Raw genomic sequence first — 21521 nt, 5'->3', positions numbered from 1 at the left:
CTTCCCACCATACCAGCTTTGCTGATTCTGTTTTCTATTTCTATATTTAGTTTACCATCTTCAGTAAAAATTGTGCCTAAGTAGCTGAAATGTTTTACTTGTTCCACAGGTTCTCCATTCACAACACAGTTGACATTTTCAATGATTCTGCCTATTTTCATTGTCTTTGTCTTTTTATTGCTGACCTTCATACCATATCTATTACAACAGCTATTCAATTTAGTCAGAGAATCTTGCAGACTTGTAGCGGATTTATTTAGAAGTATAACATCATCCGCATAAAGCAAAGAGCTGACATTAACATCTCCAATTTTGATATCAGGTTTAATACCACATTCCTTCATAATGTGATCCATATAGATAATGAATAACAGAGGGGATAATGTACATCCTTGTCTCACACCAGATTTAACATTAAACCATCTTCCTGTACTTCCTTCAATTCTAACTGCTGACTCACAACTCAAATAAAGACTAAGTATTGCTTGATATAATGCCCCATTGACACCATATAACTGCAGCGTATTGAATAGATTCTCTCTTGGCACCTTGTCATATATATATATATATATATATATATATATATATATATATATATATATATATATACACACACACACACACACACACACACACTCTTTTTCTCTCTTTCTTATCTCTGTATGTGTATATCTCAAAAAGATATGCTTTCATTCCTTGGGATAACTTATCTTTCATAAACATATCACAGGCATTTGTCTTTAACATGCATCCTAAATATCAAACATTTAAACCCATCCAATCATATAAATGAAATGAAAATTGAGATGACTCAAAAAATTTGCAAAGATTCCAAAATACTGAACTGCAATAAACTCCATCCAGTAAAAGCTGGGGAATAATTGCATATGGATGGACAAACATCTAATAGGTATTTACGTATTTTGTGAAACAAACAAACTGGTTCCTGGTAGAGTTAACCAGTAGAATGGAAAATGAATTTCAACTTATTGAAATGTTTTATGAAAACTGAGAGGGAGTGATTGACAGAGCTAACAATAATGAAAAATATGCTTATATTCTTCTAAACCATTTATAAATATTTATCTTTGCCAACACTATATTCTGAAATGAATATGGAAATAAATCATGTGAAAAAAACCTAATTGTGCCTATGAAATTTTCGGACTGGTGTCCAGGAATTCAAGGGTATGCAGGGTTTAAAATGATGTTATTTCCCACCCACCCCCCAATTCTGAACACAATAAAAATGACTGATGTGGGGAGAGGAGGAAATTTGTTTGTTTGTTTCAAAAAAAAAAAGGAAGATAACTTTCATCTGTCAACTACAGACTCAAGTATATAAATATAATTGAATGCAAAATTAGAGGTAAATATTAAAAAATTCACAGTAACAGCAAAGAAATTGTATCTACAAAAATAGTGAAAATCTCATGGGACAACTCCCCCCCCCCCAAAAAAAAAAACTGTGCAGGATGAAGAAGTAGTAGTAAACAGAAAACTCATTAGAAAATCAGCATTAATTGTGAGAAAATACAAAAGCATGAAAGTCAAGTTCTGCACAAAAGTAGCTAAACAAATAAACACATTCATTGGTACAACATGAGGGATGGGGAGGAGGGTGCAGGTGAGAATTGAAAGGGAAGAAAGTTTATTGAAAGTGAACCAAAATAGTTGGTTTGCTTTCAGTTTGTTTTGAAATACTTCATGAAAGGCTGTTCCAGAGGACAGAAGTAGATGAAATAAAAGAGGACAAGGAAAGGCACAGGTTCAGTATGTATTTGCAGTTGCAATAAAACAGATGCTGGGCAGCTGGTGATTTTGTTTTAACAGTCCCAACAGATAGTGGAGGACTGTGGTTGCCAGTTCAGTAGAGCAGTGACCACAGCACTAAACCATTGCATCTGTAAGACAAAAGTTGAAATTAGTCTGTAAGGAAGGTTTTAAGGCGCACCTGACCAAATATGTGAGAATGTTAAAAAGATGAGCAGATTGCAGATCTGCATACAGTTAGTAGATAGATGGAATAAAATAGCATCTTGAGCAGAAGAGAGTGCCTAGTTTTTTTAAAACAAACAGTTTGCTCTAAGTATTTTCTCTTCATGCTGAACTTTCTGGAGTAGAAAGCTAGTAAGGTAGGATGAGATTCTTTATTTGCAAAGAGTGTTAATTTTTAGCCAGAGTGAGAAGATTCCTTATTGGAACTGATTGCATTAAAAAGCTATAGTTTATTAAATCCTAGAGAAGATTAGAAAAGGAATTTGTTTTCTTTGTTCATTGTGTTAGGATTTTTTTATTCCTGATATTGAAAGTAAATGTATAAGTGTGAGAGAAAAAGTGTATCTCTTACAATTTTTTTTTATCTCCATTGTTGTATTTGGACATTTTTTATATTTATTAAACAATCTTTTTTCTTGTATAAAAAATAAAATAAAAAAGTTTGCTTATGATGTCATTTTGATTCTGATGTTATTTCTCTTCACTGTTTCTTTTTATTACTTCATTTTGGAATACTGTATGGTTAATAAGGAAGATAAATTTGAAATAAGATAAGACACCAAAAATGAAGAGCAACACAACCCCCTTGGTAAAATCAGTGCAGTAATTGTCATATATTATGTGAATCAGTGAGACGCTCAACTACCTGAACAAACGCATGTATGCATTTGTTCAGGCAGAGTATCATAGTACCATATTGTATAGTTATGAGTGTGGTTTAAAAAGCTGTATTTATGAATGCTCATAATTTATTTAATGCAAATAATGTTCATATTTTCGATTTTGTTGATACTTAAAAAAAAGTTGTAAAACAAACACTAAGTGGAAAACTGCCTGTATTTTCTTTCTTTTGTTACTTAGAATGAAAACAAACTACTTTTGGCAAGATTATGTTTTAGACACTGATCTAAAATTTAAAGGAAAGCAAATTCTGGCATTAACATGTTTGTCCTTCACTAGGCAGATTATACCTAGAAATTTTAATTGGAGATAAACTCCTACCACAAAACACACACAAATGCAAGAGTGTATACCAAAAGAATAAAAAAGCTGGTGAGATTCAAATAAGTGGGGGGGAAGAGAGAGAGAGAGGTGGGGAGAGAGTCTTTTCAATGAGTTGACTAAAATGTTAAGAACTTGAATTTGCATTTATGTGATGGCAATCAAATTAATAAAATCCTCTTAGTAATAATAACTCATAAAATTAAATAACTATTATTCTAGTATACCTTGTTGGGAATAAGGATTATGTCGTGGAGGGCCAGGAGGATGCACACTTGGAGGTCCTTGACTACCCTGGTATATAGGATCATGATATGCCTCTTCTGCAGCCAGCATATTAATATCCATATCAGCAGGCTGTGTGTATATTGAACATATATCAAATTAAACTTATTTATCTCTGTCACACACACACACACATGTATGTGTTTTTAATTATTTTTCAATTAAATTTTAATTCTTATATACAGATATTATTCTCATATTAGAATATGTGTTACTCTTTAGAAATATATAATTATTCCACATATATTTCAACACCAATTATGAATTAAGCAAAAATAAATAATGTGCACTGCCATTTACAGACATCCAGACTAAACCTAACTAAACCTTATTGCTAACGTCAAGACTATTGTCCACTTCAACTCACAAGTATTTACTCCTACATAATTACCTAAACATAAATATAAATGATAGAAAAAACAATCCCTTCATTCTGATCTTCACTGGCTTTAAATTTCCTAGCTCATTTTTTACTATTCATTTGCTACAGCTTACCACTCTATATTCTGAAAAAAAAACTCCAACTTCTTTGAGCTTTTATCCATGAAACTTGATTAAGCTGAACAGTTATTAGCTAGTAGCAATAACCTAATGCAAATTATCTAGATCCTTCTCAGTTCAAGTTTATTTCAAACAAATCTGGGATCTTCTTCTAGTATGCATTCCAGTTTTTACAGAATGCTTTTCCCTCACAACTACTTCTGACTTTATATTCTTTGACAATACAATGGTGCCAAATGTGATGAATTTTGTAATTTCTCATTAATTACACGGTTAATCCTGGTCTTCTTTCATGTCATTGATAAAATTCCTGCTAGAATGAAGGCTTTAATTCCCGATTTCACACAAATCCCTATTTACTGGCTGTGGTTCTTCAGCATGTGCCTTTTTTCCCTTGCATCACTCTGTCTGATTTTATCACTCTATCATATTTTGAACTGCCAACATAATAAACATGCCTTCTGATTCATACTCATGTATGAATCAAAAGTTTTTTGATTGTGAATTTTGATTTAAAATTCACAATCAAAATTGAACGAATTAAATCAAAATTGAAAATTGAACGAATTACTTCACAATTTTGATTTAAAATTGTGAAGTAACTCGATACTCTCATTTATAGTATCAAAGCACTTCAGAATATGTAGTATGGTTTTGCTGAGCTTTATTTTCTATGGGTTAAAAAAAAAAAAAACTGATAGATTATACAAGTCATGAATGATATAAAAAAAAAGTTAAAAGCCATATTTCTAAATTATTTTGAATTTTGGAGAAAATGTTTTCAACAAACTCAGACCTTGAATTTTAAAAATCATATACAAAATTGATGAAAACTGAAATAATAGCTGCTGCTTCTGCATTAACATCCACACAATATAAGATATCTCTGGTCTAGATATGTGTATAAGATTCATAAAATGATTAATGATAAAGATGATGTGAATACATTTTGTTGTAGTATAAAAAAATTAAAATGTAAAATCTCACATAAAAAAAAAGCCACAATGAAGTCAGTAGTAACAACATTCACTAGTTAGCACGGATTTGAATTCTATCCAGAACATGACACACATTTAGAGCTTTTAAACTCAAGATTTAAGTCTCAAATGGAAGTAGCATAGTCATAGTTATTCCTTAAAGACAACTGTCCCCCTCCCTCTCTCCCTCAACATACCAGCCCAAAAATAGACAAACTAACCAGACAACACTCAAATGACAGATATAAGCAAACTAGACATAGTCTTATTCTCAAAATTAGGATTATATAGAGCCATGTGGCTAAATATTAATATATTTAGTATTAGTATTAATATTTAAAGAGTGCATGAGCATAATTTAGTATAGAAATTTCATTGAATTTAAAATTTGTTAGTTTTCAAATTACCAAACACAAAGAAAAGTTTCCCTACATGAAACTAGCTTGTAATATTTATTACCCAATGTCTGCATACTGCAGCCAGTAACAACAATGCCCTTTGAATGAGGGGGGGGGGGGATGAAAACCAGTTTCAAATCCCACCTTGAATGCATGGAACATTTATAAGGGCTTTTCAACTAAAGGTGAATTAACAAGTCTCACATGAAGATAGCAAGGTATTACCTCAATTCCCTCCTTCTTTGCAAAACAGTCAAACTGATCAGAGAATATATATGTTCTCTGACTAACATGTCTGATTAAAGCCCTGTGAGAGCATTAATTAGGTTGACAATTAATGCTCTCACAGGTGAGAGCATTAATTGTGAGTTATTTGGCCTTGACAGGACACTGCACCTAACAGACTGAGAAGAGATATTAGAAAGAAAGGGATTAATATATTTATTTTTCAGATGAATACTTAATAATCACAATCAAAAGTAAAATATCAGAAACTGTCATAATTTTCTCCTCTGTCATTGACTCAGTAATACTTTCTAATCACTATAAACCCATATTTTGAGCACTTGGAAATTCTCCTGAAGATCACTGCTTTATTCATTCACAACTATCACGTTAAGCTTTGTCATATTTCTTATTTTCTATGGCGAATGTTGCAAAATAAAAACTGTATGCAGATAAAATACATAAAAAAATCAATTATGAAAACGAGTCTATTTTACTGACAGGCCGACGGAAGCGGCCATGCAGAACATGCGGTGCATGCAGGTGCTGCCACTGGGGCACGGTTCATAAGTTCATTTTTAAGGAACAAAATCTTTATCATAAAAACAAAAAATTCTTAGAATGATCAATATTAAAATAAATAAGGCTGGATACACCGAATAAAAATTTTAAAAAATTGTATATTGCCGCCTCTTTGATCAGCCGGCTGTTTACAATTTTGCAGCAAGAGAGGGCTAAATGCTTGCCTGCAGAATGTTGTGTCTACTGCAGTCTATCTAAAGTGAAATGGTGAATGGTTTTTATGCACAGAAATGAATTTTCATACAAAACATTTGTTGCTAGTTAACCAGTCATATGGTACGCATCTCAGTAGGCTACTGACAGTAGCACAGTGCGGAATATTATTTTGTCTCTGTGTCGTGTTGTGTAATAATTTCTTGTGGATATAAAATAAAAATGGAATCAAAAATTTAAAAAAAGTTATCCGGTGCACAAAATCGTAAGCGTCATGCTGCGAAAGAAGCAAATATTAAGAAACAAACTGGGACTCTTAATAAATTTGTTAAAATATTCTGATGCAGATTGTAACCAACTCTATACATCAGAAATCAGAGTTGATGAACTGTGCACATCATCCAGTTTGCATGAAAGTACTATTGCAACTATTGAACAAGATAACAAGATGCATGATTTAAGTGAAAAACAGTTAGGAGAAGATTTAGTTGTAGTTGACCACGAAACTAACATATTGTTAGTCTCTGTAAATTTAGAAGATCCAGGTGAATGGGGAAATATTGATGAAAAATTACGAGTTGTTTTAATTGAAATGGAGCCTGTTCAAAATAAATATATATATATATATCCCAGAGATACATATGGTCGCAAATTTGGCGACACGTATTATAATAGAAAAATGGAAAACGGGGAGCTCATGCCAAGAACGTGGCTCATTTATTCTGCAACTTCAAATTCTGTTTTTGGCTTTTGTTGCAAACTTTTCGCACCTACTGAATCAAGTAGTCTTGTAGAAGGCTGAAGAAATGTAAGTACAACTTTGCATAGACATGAGACTAGTTTAACTCACATGAAAAATTTCTTAAACTGGAAGGAACTTGATAAAAATTTAAAAAACAAAACTACTATTGATTGCCAGACTCAAAGCATGTATGAAATGGAAAAGAAACATTGGACGAGTGTTTTAGAACTCTTGATTGAAATTATAAAATTCCTTGGTAGCCAAAATTTAGCTTTTCGCGGATCATCTGATAAATTATATGAAAGGAATCACCGCAATTTTTTAAAATTAGTCGAACTGTTTGCGAAGTTTTGATCCTGTTATGGCAAATCATGTTGAAAGTGCCCTACAACGAAACAATAGAGTACACTATTTGAGTAAAGACAGTCAAAATGAAATATTGGAAACTTTAAGTAACACAATCAGGGATACAATTTTATTATGAATTCAAAAATCTAAATATTATTCCATAATTTTAGACTGCACACCTGATGCAAGCAAAACAGAACAAATGACCATTATTATTTGCTGTGTTTCCTGGGACAATGGAATTGTCAAGATCAGGGAAAACGTTTTCGGTTTTGCAGATATATCAGATTCCACAGGACGTGGTTTATGTGGAAAAATGGAACATTCCCATTGAAGACATGCAAGATCAAGGGTATGGCAATGGGGCAAATATGAAAGGGAAAAAACATGGGCTCCAAAATTTGCTTTTGAACAAAAATCCTTCAGCTTTTTACGTGCCACGTGCTGCTCATACTCTAAAATTTAATCATTAATGATGCAGCCAAAGTGAATGCAGATACAATTAGTTTCTTTGCAATTATTCAAGAAATATACAATTTCTTTTCATTCTCTTACAAACGTTGGGCAATCCTTTTAAAGTTCATAAAAAAACTAACATTGAAACAGCCATCAGAAATGTGATGGGAAAATAAAATTAATGCAATCCGCCCTCTACGATATCAGGCAGGAGAAATTTACGATGCACTTTTTGAAATTTTAAATAATGAAAATTTTAATAAAGAAACTCAGCATGAAGCACAAACATTATGTGCTAAAATAAAAGACTACAAATTTATTTGCTCTCTTATAACTTGGCATGATTTACTTAACAGAATAAACCCTGTGAGTAAAATGCTTCAAGACAAAAATATGAACATTACATTTGCTTTAGAATCTATCAAAAACTTAAAAATATTCTTACAAGAGTATCGATCAGATACAAATTTTAAAGAAGTTCTAAAAACGGCAAAAGAACTGAGCGAAGAGGTGGATGGAGAACAAGAATTTAAAACTAGTATGGAAGTTTGACGACGAACACGACAATTTGACTACAAGCGTCACGATGAAATGCCACAATTGCCAGAAGATAAATTTAGAGTGAATGTGTTTCATACCCTTCTAGACGTTGCAATGTGATCATTAATAGAACGTTTTGAACAACTAAAAACATATTATGATACTTTCAATTTCTTGTATAGATTACTAGAAATTAATAACAAAGATTTACGAAAAAATTGTGATGATTTAGAGATTCTCTTGAAGGACAGCGACAATAAAGACGTAAATGAAATAGAAATACAGGGTGTTCGGGATAAATTTGACAGTTTCGTAAGGAAAAAGAAAATCTTCTTTGTATCTATTAAATTTAATGAATTGACAAAAAAACATTACAGGCAGAGTTAATTACAATACTATCAACAAGATTTACTCAAAATAACCACCATTAGCATCGATCACAGCTTCAATTCTGCTTCGGAACCTCGAACAAGCTGATGCTACAGTCTCCCTGGGAAGGGCCGCAAAAACTGTTTTAATTTTATCCATTAACTGGGCTTTTGTATTACTGGAAGTGCGATTGGTGTCTTTTTCAACTGCGCCCCATACAAAATAATCCATGGGGTTAAGATCTGGGGAGTTTGGAGGCCAAACATTTGGACTGGTGAAGTCGTAGAAATTTTCAGACAACCATTTTTGACTTTTCCTAGAGGTGTGGCAAGGGGCCGAATCCTGCTGCCATACATACGGCCTACCATTGGCTACCCTTGTTATCCAGGGCTTGACTACAGTTAGCAACTCCACGAACAAAGCCCGAATTCCAATGCCAGGGTTCTTCAACACCTGTTCCTGCAGATTTGCGAGGAATTCTGCTGTACGAACGCAATCAGATCGTCTGCTAGGGATCTTTCTTCTTGCTACATCCTCGTAGTCACCATTTCAAGTCTCTAGTTCATGCCTGATTGTTTTTACTGTATTCAGGTAGCATTGGGCAGCAGTCGTAATATCCTTATTTTGATGGCGGGCACGAATCATCATGATACAAGTTATTCTCTTCCATGATTCAGGTGGGTTCCAGCTATCCATCCTTTCTGACATCTTGTATATGAATGAAGAAGGGTCCAAACTTTTAAATGAAGAGAAGTGTGTGTTAATACATGTAACTTACGGAAAAATATAATTAATTATAAATATGTCAAATTTATCCCGAACACCCTGTATATGGGATATTTTTCGGAAGGATAATTTAAATATTCAAAACCCTTTCGATATTCTTAATTTTATTGTGTCCAATAATTTATCTTTCCCTAACTTTTCAATCGCTTTAAGAATACTATTAACCTTACCTGTTAGTGTAGCGAGCGGTGAACGTTCCTTTTCCAAGTTGAAATTGATTAAAACCTACTTAAGAACAAATATGCCACAATGGTCTGAACCTATATCAGGGTTATGTTTTTTATGTTGGTTATATTATTTTTGTATCTATTATTTATCATTATGAAATCTATTTGGTTTCTTATAGAGTTATCTGGGTTTGTCCAAGTATATAGTCTTATAAAATCTTGGTTATAAAATTCTTTGTAAAAGAAGGTTTAACATCAAAAGAAATTCATTTGAAGTTCATAAAAGTTTATGGGCACTCTTCTCCTTCATTTTCGACAATTAAGAAATCGGGTGCCGAGTTTAACCACAGCCGTACCAGCCTTGAAGATGATCCATGTGAAGGACGTCCAAAAAGTGTAAGACCACCAGAAATCATTGATCAGTGCACGATATGGTATTGGATGACCGGCGAGTCAAAGTGCATGAAATTGCTGAGAATATACACATTTCAAAAGAATGTGTAGGATGCATTTGGCATGAAGATTTGCAAATGAAAAAGCTTTACGCAAGATGGGTGCATCGCAGATCAAAAACGCACTCTCATGAAAATCTCTGAAAAGTGCTTGGAGCATTATAACAAGAATAAAACTGATTTTGTGTGTTGATTTAATACTATGGATGAGACTTGGATTCACCATTACACACCAGAATCCAAACAGCAGTCAAAACAGTGGACAGAAGCCGGATGTTCAGCGTCAAAGTCAGTTCCATCAGCATGAAAGGTCATCATCAGTGTTTTGGGATGCTAAAGGCATTCTGTTTATTAATTATCTTGAAAAGGGTAAAACAATAAATCGGAATATTATCTGATCTTTTAACCAGACTAGGCGAAAAAATTCGTGAGAAAAGACCTGGTTTGCAGAAGAAAAAAATCATCTTTCATCAGGACAATGCACCTGCCCAGAAAGGTGTTCTGGAAATGGGAAAATTAAGGGATGTGCACTATGAATTGTTGGAACATCCACTCTATTCGCCAGATTTCGCTCCCTCTGACTTCTATCTCTTCCCAAAACTAAAACTCTTCCTCGCTGGTCAGCTTTAATTTGAATCAAGAGATGATTGCAGCTGTAGAGGGGTATTTTGCAGATCTTACTGAGAACCTTTACAGGGACATGGTGCTGGAGCATCGCTGGAATAAATGTATTAGTCTTAAAGGAGATTATGTTGAAAAATAAAAATAACTTTGAAATTAGAAATTCGTTATTTCATTGTTAAGCCGAGAACTTTTCAGACCACCCTTGTATTTCCATTCTTTAATTTTCAATATTCTCTTCCTTTCCCTCTCCCCTTTATCATGCCACCTGCACATCATATTTATTTTTTATTTATGCACATCTACTACCTACTACAGCAAGCAGTACTATAACAATCAAAAAAATCCAAACCAAAGTTCCACAGACACACCAATTCTTAAAAGAAAGTTACTATCAGTTATAACAAACTATTCCTGTTGTCCCTACAGAGATGGTTATAGCAAAAGAGTCAACTGTCTTAGTTAAGTGAGTTGAAATTCTCAAGTTAGGAATACAATAGTAATTATTACATAAAAAGCCTATGGGAAAATGCCTCTCAAGATATGCTTTTGCAAGTTACATAGACAAAATAATCAATTTCCTAGGAGTAAGCACTACTCTTCAAAGAATTTGTTTCAGTTAGCAAACAGTAACACACATACATATTTTAAATACAATATAAAGAAAGATTTAAGTATAACATATAACACACTTACAATACCACTCCAAGGGCCTGCATCATCCCTAAACAAAGAACTGGTGAGTTCCATAGATAACCGTTTCTTATAATCCTGAGGTTTGTCTTCAGACATGCGGAATAGCACAGCAGCGGCATATGTTGCTGCAAAGTTAAACAATTCTTCATAAAGCACATCCCATTTTATATATGTGTAAAAGATGATTTTTATATATATGAGATATACTTCCTCACATAACAACTGGGATTATCATTGTGCATCAGGAATTATGCAGATCAAATGAATGCATACATATCTCATTACATAAAAAAGGGATATCCAAAAATAGATACTTTTCCAGAACTCTCTGATCTCCAAGTCGCACAATCATTCCCCCATCACCAAGTGTCAAACTTCAATTCCAATGTGATCATCTTTTTTTTTTTTCATTAAAGAAAATGTTTATGTAAATACACAGTCTTGTTTTAAGTATTCCCAAATAAATTTATTTCTGTAACATCAAAATTAAAAATATAATATCTAAACACTATTTTTAAAATCACAGAATCAACTTAATTCTGTCATATTGTGCAATTTTTGTTTTTTTAATTTTATGATTTATAACATATATTAAGACTACTGTATTTTTCATCTGAAAAAATGTACATTTTGTTAAATAACCTGCTTAATTTCATCATCAAGCAAAGTAGTTCTAGATATATTACTTATCCCCTGTTACAAAACACCACAATCTTCCTTATTTCCAAAAGCACATCATCATTTTAAGGATATTTTCAAAAAAGAGCATCTTGAACATTTTATAAACAGCAGTTCCTTGGAAACAACCAGTAAACTTTGAAAAGCCAAAAGCAATATTTGTGCATTCTTCACTCCCTTTGGCCAAAGAAGATAAATGATTGCACATAAAAGGTAAGACTACATAACAGTAAACTTAATGTTGCCTACATGATTGCAGATTTTCATCACTGTTGTGATATTTTGGAGGATTATTAAGAGCAGAGATGGACAAAACTCCACAATTTTATGCAAGAGATCAATCTGTATAAACATAATAAAATACAGCAATTCCTCGATTAGTGCGCCTAATGCATTCTTTAAAACAGGCACATTAATCGAAAACACACTAATCGAATATAATAACCTATGGGGAAAAAGTATAATTTGTTCCTCATATTTCTTTTTTGAAGCTTAATTTTTTTATATAAAAGAATTAAGGTATGTCTCAGGGCCTAGTTAAAGGAAAACCATGAAGCTGAAAGATAATAAAACATATTCAGAATATAAATTTTATTATTCTACTTCTTAACAAAGAATTGAGCTAACATAGTTTGGCAGGCATTTTGTTTCTTTTTTTCATACAACCAATGGTATGGCCCTATTGCCTCTTCTGCAAATTTTACTGCTTCTCTCTCTTCATCAGGGTCAGCCTCTAAGCACTGCTGCTTAAAAACTTCGATTGTGCGAAAAATATTTTCAAATTGTTTCTGTGAAATCTCTTTTGGCTGACTATCAGTGGTTAAATTTTCTTCATCTTCTTCAGGATCTTCCCGCTGTGCATCTAAATTTAGCAGGTCAGAATCACTCAATTCTTCAGAATGAGATTTAATTAACTCTAGAACATTATCATTGAAGGGGAGAAAGGAATGAAGGGTGTACGAAATGGTCGCCAACACACAAAATCACCTGCTTTATAGATAAAATTTCCCAACTGTTATGCAAGCAAAATAGTTACCATTTTAAAAACTACAATGATCATAAAAGAGAAGTTAATTTTCTGATGTGTAATAATAAACAACTCATCCCAGAATACGGATTGATTACCCTATTATCAGAATTGATTATCCTTTTTGTGACATATGCAGAAGTGTCGAAGGGTCTCAAATCTGTGGGCATACTATAGCAGACGACATAAATTTTGACAGTAAAAATTTGGAACATAGTATACATAGTGTACATGGAAGTAGTGTAGTATACCATTAAAATAACTGTAAAATGTTTTAAATCGGTAACTAAATTATTTAATTCTGGTGAGTGATTTTTTAAAATAGTTAGCCATAAAAATGTATAGATAGAAAATTTTTAAAATCTGTAACATTTATTTTTAAGATGAATATAGGCGCACTAATCGAGGGATTACTGCATATCTAAATTAATGTAAATACCACCCATGAAAGGCTGGTAACTTATAGTACATTATGCATGGGCTATGGGTCAATAATCTTGAATTATCTCACACTTGGTTTTAGATAGTCATTTAGCAATTTTGTGTATATGTAAAAGCTTCCCTTGATTAGTCCCTGACTTCTAGATAGAAGACAGGGCTTTTACAGTAGGGGTTGAATAAACAATTTGATGGACAACATGAATAATGGCAGGAAAAAAAAACTTTATACTACAGCCTAAAATCCAGTAAAAAGCTTCTTCCTAACACGGATTTTAGGACAAGTGGCCTGTTCCTGTCTCATGCCATCTCTTTCTTGGTCTTCAGATTCTTCTTTTTCCACTTATTTTTTATCTGTATAATATTTTTGGTAGTCTGCTGTTGTCCATTCGATTTAAATGTTCTAGCCATTTTTGTTTATACTGTCTTATGTAGTAATTAATTGGTTTTATTTTCAGGGATTGTAAGATTTCTTCGTTTGTTTTACGTCACACTTGGTATAGCGCTGTTTTTCTGAGGAACTTAATTTCTGCTGTTTGAATTTGTTTTTCATCTTTCCTTTTTATGGTCTATGTTTCGCTTCCTTATAGTAGAGTTGGTTTTGACAAGACATTATATAGTCTGATTCTAGTGTGTTTTTGTACTAGGGATGACTTAAATATATTATTTATTATGCCATTTACTTTGACAAAGTTTGATATTTTAGTGTCTATGTCTTTTTCTTCTTCGTATGATAGATCACATCCCAAGTATCTAAAAGTATTTATTTGTTCTATTATTTTATTATCTATCCCTATTTTACTTCTTATTGGGTTTTCTCCTTTGAATGCCATTATTTTTGTTTTTCCTTTAGATATTGTTTTGAGATATCATTTAATGATTTTAATGATCTTTGTAAATCATCTTCTGATGTAGCCAATACTATTTAATCATCTGCAAATAGTAGTGTATCTTTCTTCATTTGTGGAGTCATTTGTATTCCAAATGGGTTATACCAGGGGTCGGCAACCTGCGGCTCGTGAGCCACATGCGGCTCTTTAGTTCCATACGCAAATATTATTTATTTTATCAAAAAAAAAAAAAATTAAAAATCGTTCTGAATTGATTAACGAGGATTAGGCACCGATTCTATCTCTCAGCCACTTGTACTCGCTTTTCACCGCACCCCTCCCCCGTGACACGCATCGTCACTGTCGTCAGTCCGTCAGAAGCTCTCGGAAGTTTATATGTTTGGCAATTTTCATTGATTTCTGCATAGCTGGGCATAACACCTTTACTCGTAAACTAAGTATCTAATATTTGCCAAAATTAAAAAAAAAAACTAAAATGTGCAGACTGCGCCGTGATAAACACGTTCTGACAAGTCCGTTCGTGCCAGTCGGCGATCACCGCACACGGGAGGCGACCACAGATGCGACGAAACTATGTACTTATAGTCAATCAGTACGTGAGAGAGTGAGACAAACAGTGTTTCGTGTCTCAATTATTTATTTTAATAATTAAATTATTAGAGAATTATTTATTTTATTTAGGTAGGTATTTTTAATTGGGAAATATTGTTGCAAAATGTTTTTTGATAAATTATATTTCATTATGCCCAGCTTCTCGTATCCGCTAAAACAGTACAAGATAGAATAGCTAAAATGTCTTCAAATGTAACATATTTGCAGGTGGAAGATATTCAACCTTCTTCTGCCTTATCACTTGCTATAGATGAGTCTTGCGACATAAAAGACACGGCACAAGTTGCCCTTTTTGTCAGGTATATGTCTTCCCAAGGTCCAAAAGAAGAACTTCTAGGATTGCTACCGCTCTCGGGACAAACTAGAGGGGAAGATATAGTGAATGCCGTGCAAAAATGCCTTGAAGACAATAAGATCTTGTGGCTCTTTAAAAACTTTGAAATTTTGTAAATTGTAATTTTTGACTCTTCCGACTCAAAAGGTTGCCGACCCCGGGGTTATACTGTTTCCAGATTGTTATAATTTTATTTACATATATATTGAAAAGCAGAGGTGAGAGGGTACATCCTTGTCATACTCCTCTTGATATATCTTTCCTTCCTGAGATGTGTTCTAATTTAACTGCCATTTTATTTCCTGTATATATTTCTTGAATGGATTGCAAAAGTTGGTTTGGTATGTTTAAATCGATTAATATTTTAAACAAGTTTTGTCAACTAATTTTGTCAAAGGCTTTTTCATAATCAATAAAGGCCACGTGTGTTTCTTTTTGAAATTCTCTTCTCTTTTCTATTAATAATTTTAAAGTAAAAATTGGATCTATGCAAGCACGGCCTTTTCAGAAACCATTTTGTTCTTCTAGTAGTTTGTCCTTTACAATACTGCTTAGCTTCTCTTTTAATATTCCTGCATATATTTTATATCTTGTATTCAGCAGACTAATTCCCCTATAGTTATTGCAATCATCTTCATTTCATTTTTTATAGATTGGGATAACCAGTGCTTTTTTCCAAGAGTTAGGAGTTTTTCTGGACATCCAAACCACATTAAAAAGTTTCAAAAGTCGTTCATTAAATTTTTCACCTGCATTTTTGTATAGTTCTATATTTATATTGTCTTCTCCTGGTGTTTTCCTATTTTCATCTTCTTTATTATATTTTTCAGTTCTAACATTGTGATATTTTTTATTAGGTCATTCTTTGTCTTATAAAATTTTATTTCATTGTTCTCATCTGTGCAGAGATTTTGGAAAGAGGTCACCCATTTTTCTAAATCTATTCTTTGTATTTTTATCTTTTCTTTTATTTCTTTATTCATGTATTTGATTACTTTATAGGTTTTGGGTTGTGGCTTAAATAAATCCTTTTCTAGTTCTGTTACGAAATTGTTCCATTTCTCTCTCTCTCTCTCTCTCTCTCTCTCTGTTTTTTTCCTTACTTCTCGTTTTGCAATTGCACTATTTCTTCATCATCATCATCATCATCAAATTCCTGCCATGTACCCTCAAGGGGTGTACAGGATATGACAGTACTACATGAAAAAATTACATCATTACTAACTTCCTATCAACAATTTTCCTCCAAATCAGTCTGTTACTTGTCAAGACTCCAACATTATCAGATCTTATATTTCTATCGTCTAAGGCACTTTGTACCGTATCAATCCACCTATATCTTGGTCTTCCTCTGGGTCGTTTTCCTGCCAACCTGGCAGAGAACACCTGTTTTGCTAATCTTTCCTCTCCCATTCTATTTAAGTGACCATACCATCTGAGATTAGCTCTGCTAACGCATTCATGGATGCTGACAATGTCAAGTTCTTTCCTAATATCCTCATTTTTAATATGATATTGCCATTGATGCCATCTGTTCACACCTATAATCTTTCTCAGGACTCTCATATCTGCGGTCTCTAGTCTTTGGTCAAGTGTTTTACTTCTGACCCAGCTCTCAGATCCATAAGTTAAAATTGGTTTGAACACTGTCTTGTATACAGCTAATTTAGTGTTCCGACTAATTTCTTTCTTATTCCATATGAATTTATTCAATTGACTTCCCACGATACCAGCTTTGCTGATTCTGTTGTCTATTTCTATATTTAGTTTACCATCTTCAGTAAAAATTGTGCCTAAGTAGCTGAAATGTTTTACTTGTTCCACAGGTTCTCCATTCACAACACAGTTGACATTTTCAATGATTCTGCCTATTTTCATTGTCTTTGTCTTTTTATTGCTGACCTTCATACCATATCTATTACAACAGCTATTCAATTTAGTCAGAGAATCTTGCAGACTTGTAGCGGATTTATTTAGAAGTATAACATCATCCGCATAAAGCAAAGAGCTGACATTAACATCTCCAATTTTGATATCAGGTTTAATACCACATTCCTTCATAATGTGATCCATATAGATAATGAATAACAGAGGGGATAATGTACATCCTTGTCTCACACCAGATTTAACATTAAACCATCTTCCTGTACTTCCTTCAAATCTAACTGCTGACTCACAACTCAAATACAGACTAAGTATTGCTTGATATAATGCCCCATTGACACCATATAACTGCAGCGTATTGAATAGCTTCTCTCTTGGCACCTTGTCATATGCCTTTTCCAAATCAACAAAACTTAAATACAGATCTTTGTTATATTCCCATGCTTTCTCGACTATTTGTCGTAAAGTGAAGATCTGATCCTGACAGCCTCTATTTGGCCTGAATCCAGCTTGTTCTTCACCAAGCTTTTCTTCCACAATTCTTCTCAACCGTTTCTCAAGTATACTTGCATAGATCTTGCCAGGAACACTCAGTAGGGAAATACCTCTGTAATTCTCACATTCAGTTTTATTTCCCTTTTTATATATGGGTACTATGAGAGCTCTACTCCAATCATCGGGAATTCGTCCCTCTGTCCAGGCTTTCTGAACTATGCAGTGCAGCCACTGTAAGACTCTTATACCACCATAAGAGTCTTACAGTGGCTGCAAGACTCTTATACCACCATACTTCAGCATTTCTGGTCGAATATCATCTACTCCTGCTGCCTTTCCACATTTCAAGCCTTTGATGGCTTTTTCTACTTCAAGTATGGATATGTATTCCTGACTGCATGCCTGGTCAGTGTTTTTTATAACTGTGCTGTCATCACTGCTTGTTTCATTTAGCAGTTTTTCAAAGTAATTACTCCATACTTCAAGGATATCTTTTTCTCCTGTTTTCATTTCACCTTTATCATCTCTAATTCCTTTTACAGCACTCTTTCCTCCATTCCTAAGCTTCTTCAACAACCTCCAGAATATTTTGCCACCTTCTTGATATTTATTTTCTATATTCTTGCCAAAGTCCTCCCATGACTTTTGTTTAGCTAGTTTTACACACTGTTTAGCTTTCTTACATTTGTCTCTGTATTCTGTAAGAGTAAAAGCTGACTTATTTGCCAGGAACTTTTGATATGCTTTCTTCTTTTCCTTCACTGCCTCTTTAACTTCCTGTGTCCACCAGGGAGTTCTGATTTTTTTATCCTTGCACACAACCTCACCACATACCTCTCTGGCAGAATCAATCAATGTTTCCTTCAGAGTTTGCCACTGAATCTCCAAGGTTTGATTCCTGTTCTCAAACTCTTTCATTTTCTTTTCAATAATATTTCTGTATTTTAGTCTACAGTTCACATCTGAGAGCTGCTCAACTTTTATTCGCTTTAAAACTTTCTTACATGTTTCTTTTATACTCTATTTCTGTTTCTATTGTTTTGGAATTTAGCCATTTCTGATAACTGTCCTTTTTTGTTTTTATTATATTTTCTATTTCAGTAAATAGCTTTCCTTGTAAAAGGCTTAAAAAGTTCTTGTCACACAAATGGTTGCATCCACAATCAAGTAATACACATAAACAAGTCAAGCACGGTGATACAGTGACTGGAGTTACACCTACAGTTTCTGTACCTTGTATATCTGACAGATATGCAAAGTGCAACCAAAAACATTTTAGGAAGTGACTGTACAACTACCTGTTTAACATGGTAACTAGAACCAGATCTAAATAGTGGAAAGGGGGGGGGGAAGACTATTACTAGTGAAATGAGATATCCTTGACCGAAGTAGGATGCTTCAGTTAGTTGTTAATGCTGATTCAGTGTATCATATATAATACAAACAGTGCTAACCTTCCACATCTGTACGTCACATTTAAAGCAAAAGCATGTTTTTTTTTTTTTGTTTTTTTTTAATGTTGGGTCCATATACGAGAAGTTGGCTGATCAACCTATAGTATATTAGTGCCGTATATGGGTATTGGGTTGGGAAAGGAGAAACTTGTTTACATTTGATTTAAAAGCATATATGTTGTATTCCTTGGGAAATATGTCAAGGGAAAGACTGTTTCACAATATCGCAGTAGCAGGGATGAAGGAGGAGGAAAAGAAACTTGTTCTGTAGGTTTCAAGGTGTACTGTGAATACTAATTAGTATTCTCATAACAGCCAAAATAAAGCATAATAATGCTCCATTTTGCTTGTGGTAAAAGGCTGTGAAAGGATGTTGGGCAGCAACTATACATGTTAAAATGGACTTAGTACAGAGTGGGAAAATTATCGATGCTGCTTCAGATGAACATTTCCCATGAAAATATTTATAGAATATACAAATTGCAGAGACCAAATGTCTATGTGAAAGTGAGGGGAGCGAGTTAGTAAGAGATGGGTCATCAGTCTAATTGCTCTCTCCTCTGTATTGAGCCAAGCATTTTGAGAGAGCTTTTAGGAGCCCCACTCCAAATGTGATATCAGTAATCGATAGCTGAGTGGATTTGTATAAGGTTAACAGCTGTTTAGAGGTGAAGAGGTCTTGAGTGAAAGAGAAATCCTAGTTTTTTTGAAAGTTGGTGGCATATGTATCATATATATGATGCACAGGATATGCAAAGGGTTATGGTTGCTTTTATGTCTGGTGATGAGTAATCAAGAACAAAAAGTTCACAAAGAAATTTGGAAAAAACTACTCAGAAACTTGTAAAATGTTAATGCAAAGTTATGGGAATATGAAAATGTTATGAATAAGCCTACCATTTTGAATATGAAAATATGAAATGTTATGAATAAGCCTACCATTTACAAAGTCAAAGAAAGTTATTCAAGTCAAATGTGAAAAACAAGCTCAACATGTTTAATGTGGAAGAGGCTACTCACAAGAAAACTAGTCCAATTACAACGTTAATGTTTTATTATAGAAGCTTGGAAGACAATTGTGAGACAATGGGCATGGTGAAAGAAATGAAAAATGGAACAGTATCAACTGATTTTCTCTCTCTCACACACACACAGTAAAGCATCCTTTACTGTCTTGTACATGCATCATTTATTTTTTAAAAGATCTACTAGCAATGCTCATCCCTATCCCTATTCACCTGATCAAGCTTCTGAACTTTTTTGAAGGACAGTGATGGGGATTACTGTGAAAAGAGTTGGGTTGAGCAGCTTCTACTGTACAAGGTGACTATTTATAAATAAATTCCTGAAACTTTTGGAGTGTATTATATGTAGTAATATCAAGATAAACAATTGCTGTCATAGCTTTTACAAACCTACTAGAACTGTAGTTAGGAATCTCACTGGTAAACTTTATTATATTAATAATTAGAACAGTATTATAACAATAGTTATAATACTGTTCTAATTACAACTAACTATAATAATTAGTATTCTCATAACAACCAAAATAAAGCATAATAATGCTCCATTTTGCTTGTGGTCAATACATGAAAAGGACTCTCTCTCTAACACTACTAGTCTGGACACTGATGAAGACTCCAAGGCAATTTCTATTGTAGCCCTACAGAGTAAGAAATGCTGAAATCTCTACTATTCACACCAAAACAGAGGTGAGTAACATAGTTTCTTTGATAATAAACACATCACATCTTTCTCCTTTCTTTTAAGCTTACACGGTGATCCGAATGCATTTTTGAAAATTATGGAGACAACTACCGTGTTTGAATAAAAACTTGAGTTTAATATAACACAGTAAACCAAGAAGTTATATACTTCTTTGTGTCCAATTTTATTATAATGCTAATGCCAGCTTGATTGGTCTAATAGACAGATGTGTTATCTGCTCTCCAACCAACAGGCTGTAGGTTTGAATCCCACTGTGTGCATGGATATTTGTAAATGCATTTAATTAACAGATGAATGTCACTGTCTGCTGTGAGACCAACACTACTCTGCTTATTAAAGGCCTGAAGGGTTTGAATAGAGTTTGAATAGAGTTCTGTACTTGATGCTTAGAGTGAGTTTCCAAATTATCTAATCTTTCGTCGACCCACTATACTCAATATTAACATATTATAGGGTTACATTCTTTTGTAGGTGGGACACACTAAATACCAAATAATTTTATGAAATTCTGTCCAGCTAGAGCAGAGTTATTCTTCTTCTTCTTCTTTCCAGCATTTTATTTCCAGGCAGTCCTGGGGTCTGCTCAGACAATTTTCTTCCACTTATTTCTATCTTGGACATCCCTCCTTTCCATTCCAACTTCTTCCATATCCCAAAAGGGATATGGAAGTTGGAGTGGAAAGGAAGACCATCTTTTCCTTTCCTTCTCTTACTCTTCACTT

At 33.6% G+C, this 21521-nt stretch overlaps 1 protein-coding gene across 2 annotated transcripts in view; it reads right to left on the bottom strand.

Moving 5' to 3' along the window:
• arm (armadillo) overlaps positions 1 to 21521 on the bottom strand; it is a 220813-nt gene that overhangs the window by 5516 nt on the left and 193776 nt on the right. For both annotated transcript variants that reach the window (XM_090396097.1, XM_090396098.1), the window contains exons 15-16: positions 11299 to 11423; positions 3228 to 3357 (exon numbers count right to left, since the gene is read on the bottom strand). In XM_090396097.1, the coding sequence (XP_090252223.1) occupies positions 3228 to 3357; positions 11299 to 11423 (255 nt within the window). The remainder of the gene's footprint in view (positions 1 to 3227; positions 3358 to 11298; positions 11424 to 21521) is intronic.

The sequence above is a fragment of the Typopeltis vanoorti genome, chromosome 7, assembly GCF_054136105.1.
Source record: "Typopeltis vanoorti isolate ZY-2024b chromosome 7, IOZ_Tvanoo_1.0, whole genome shotgun sequence".
NCBI lineage: Eukaryota > Metazoa > Arthropoda > Arachnida > Uropygi > Thelyphonidae > Typopeltis > Typopeltis vanoorti.
Note: the sequence above shows the minus strand (reverse complement) of the source record. Positions and strands in the feature narration are given on the sequence as shown.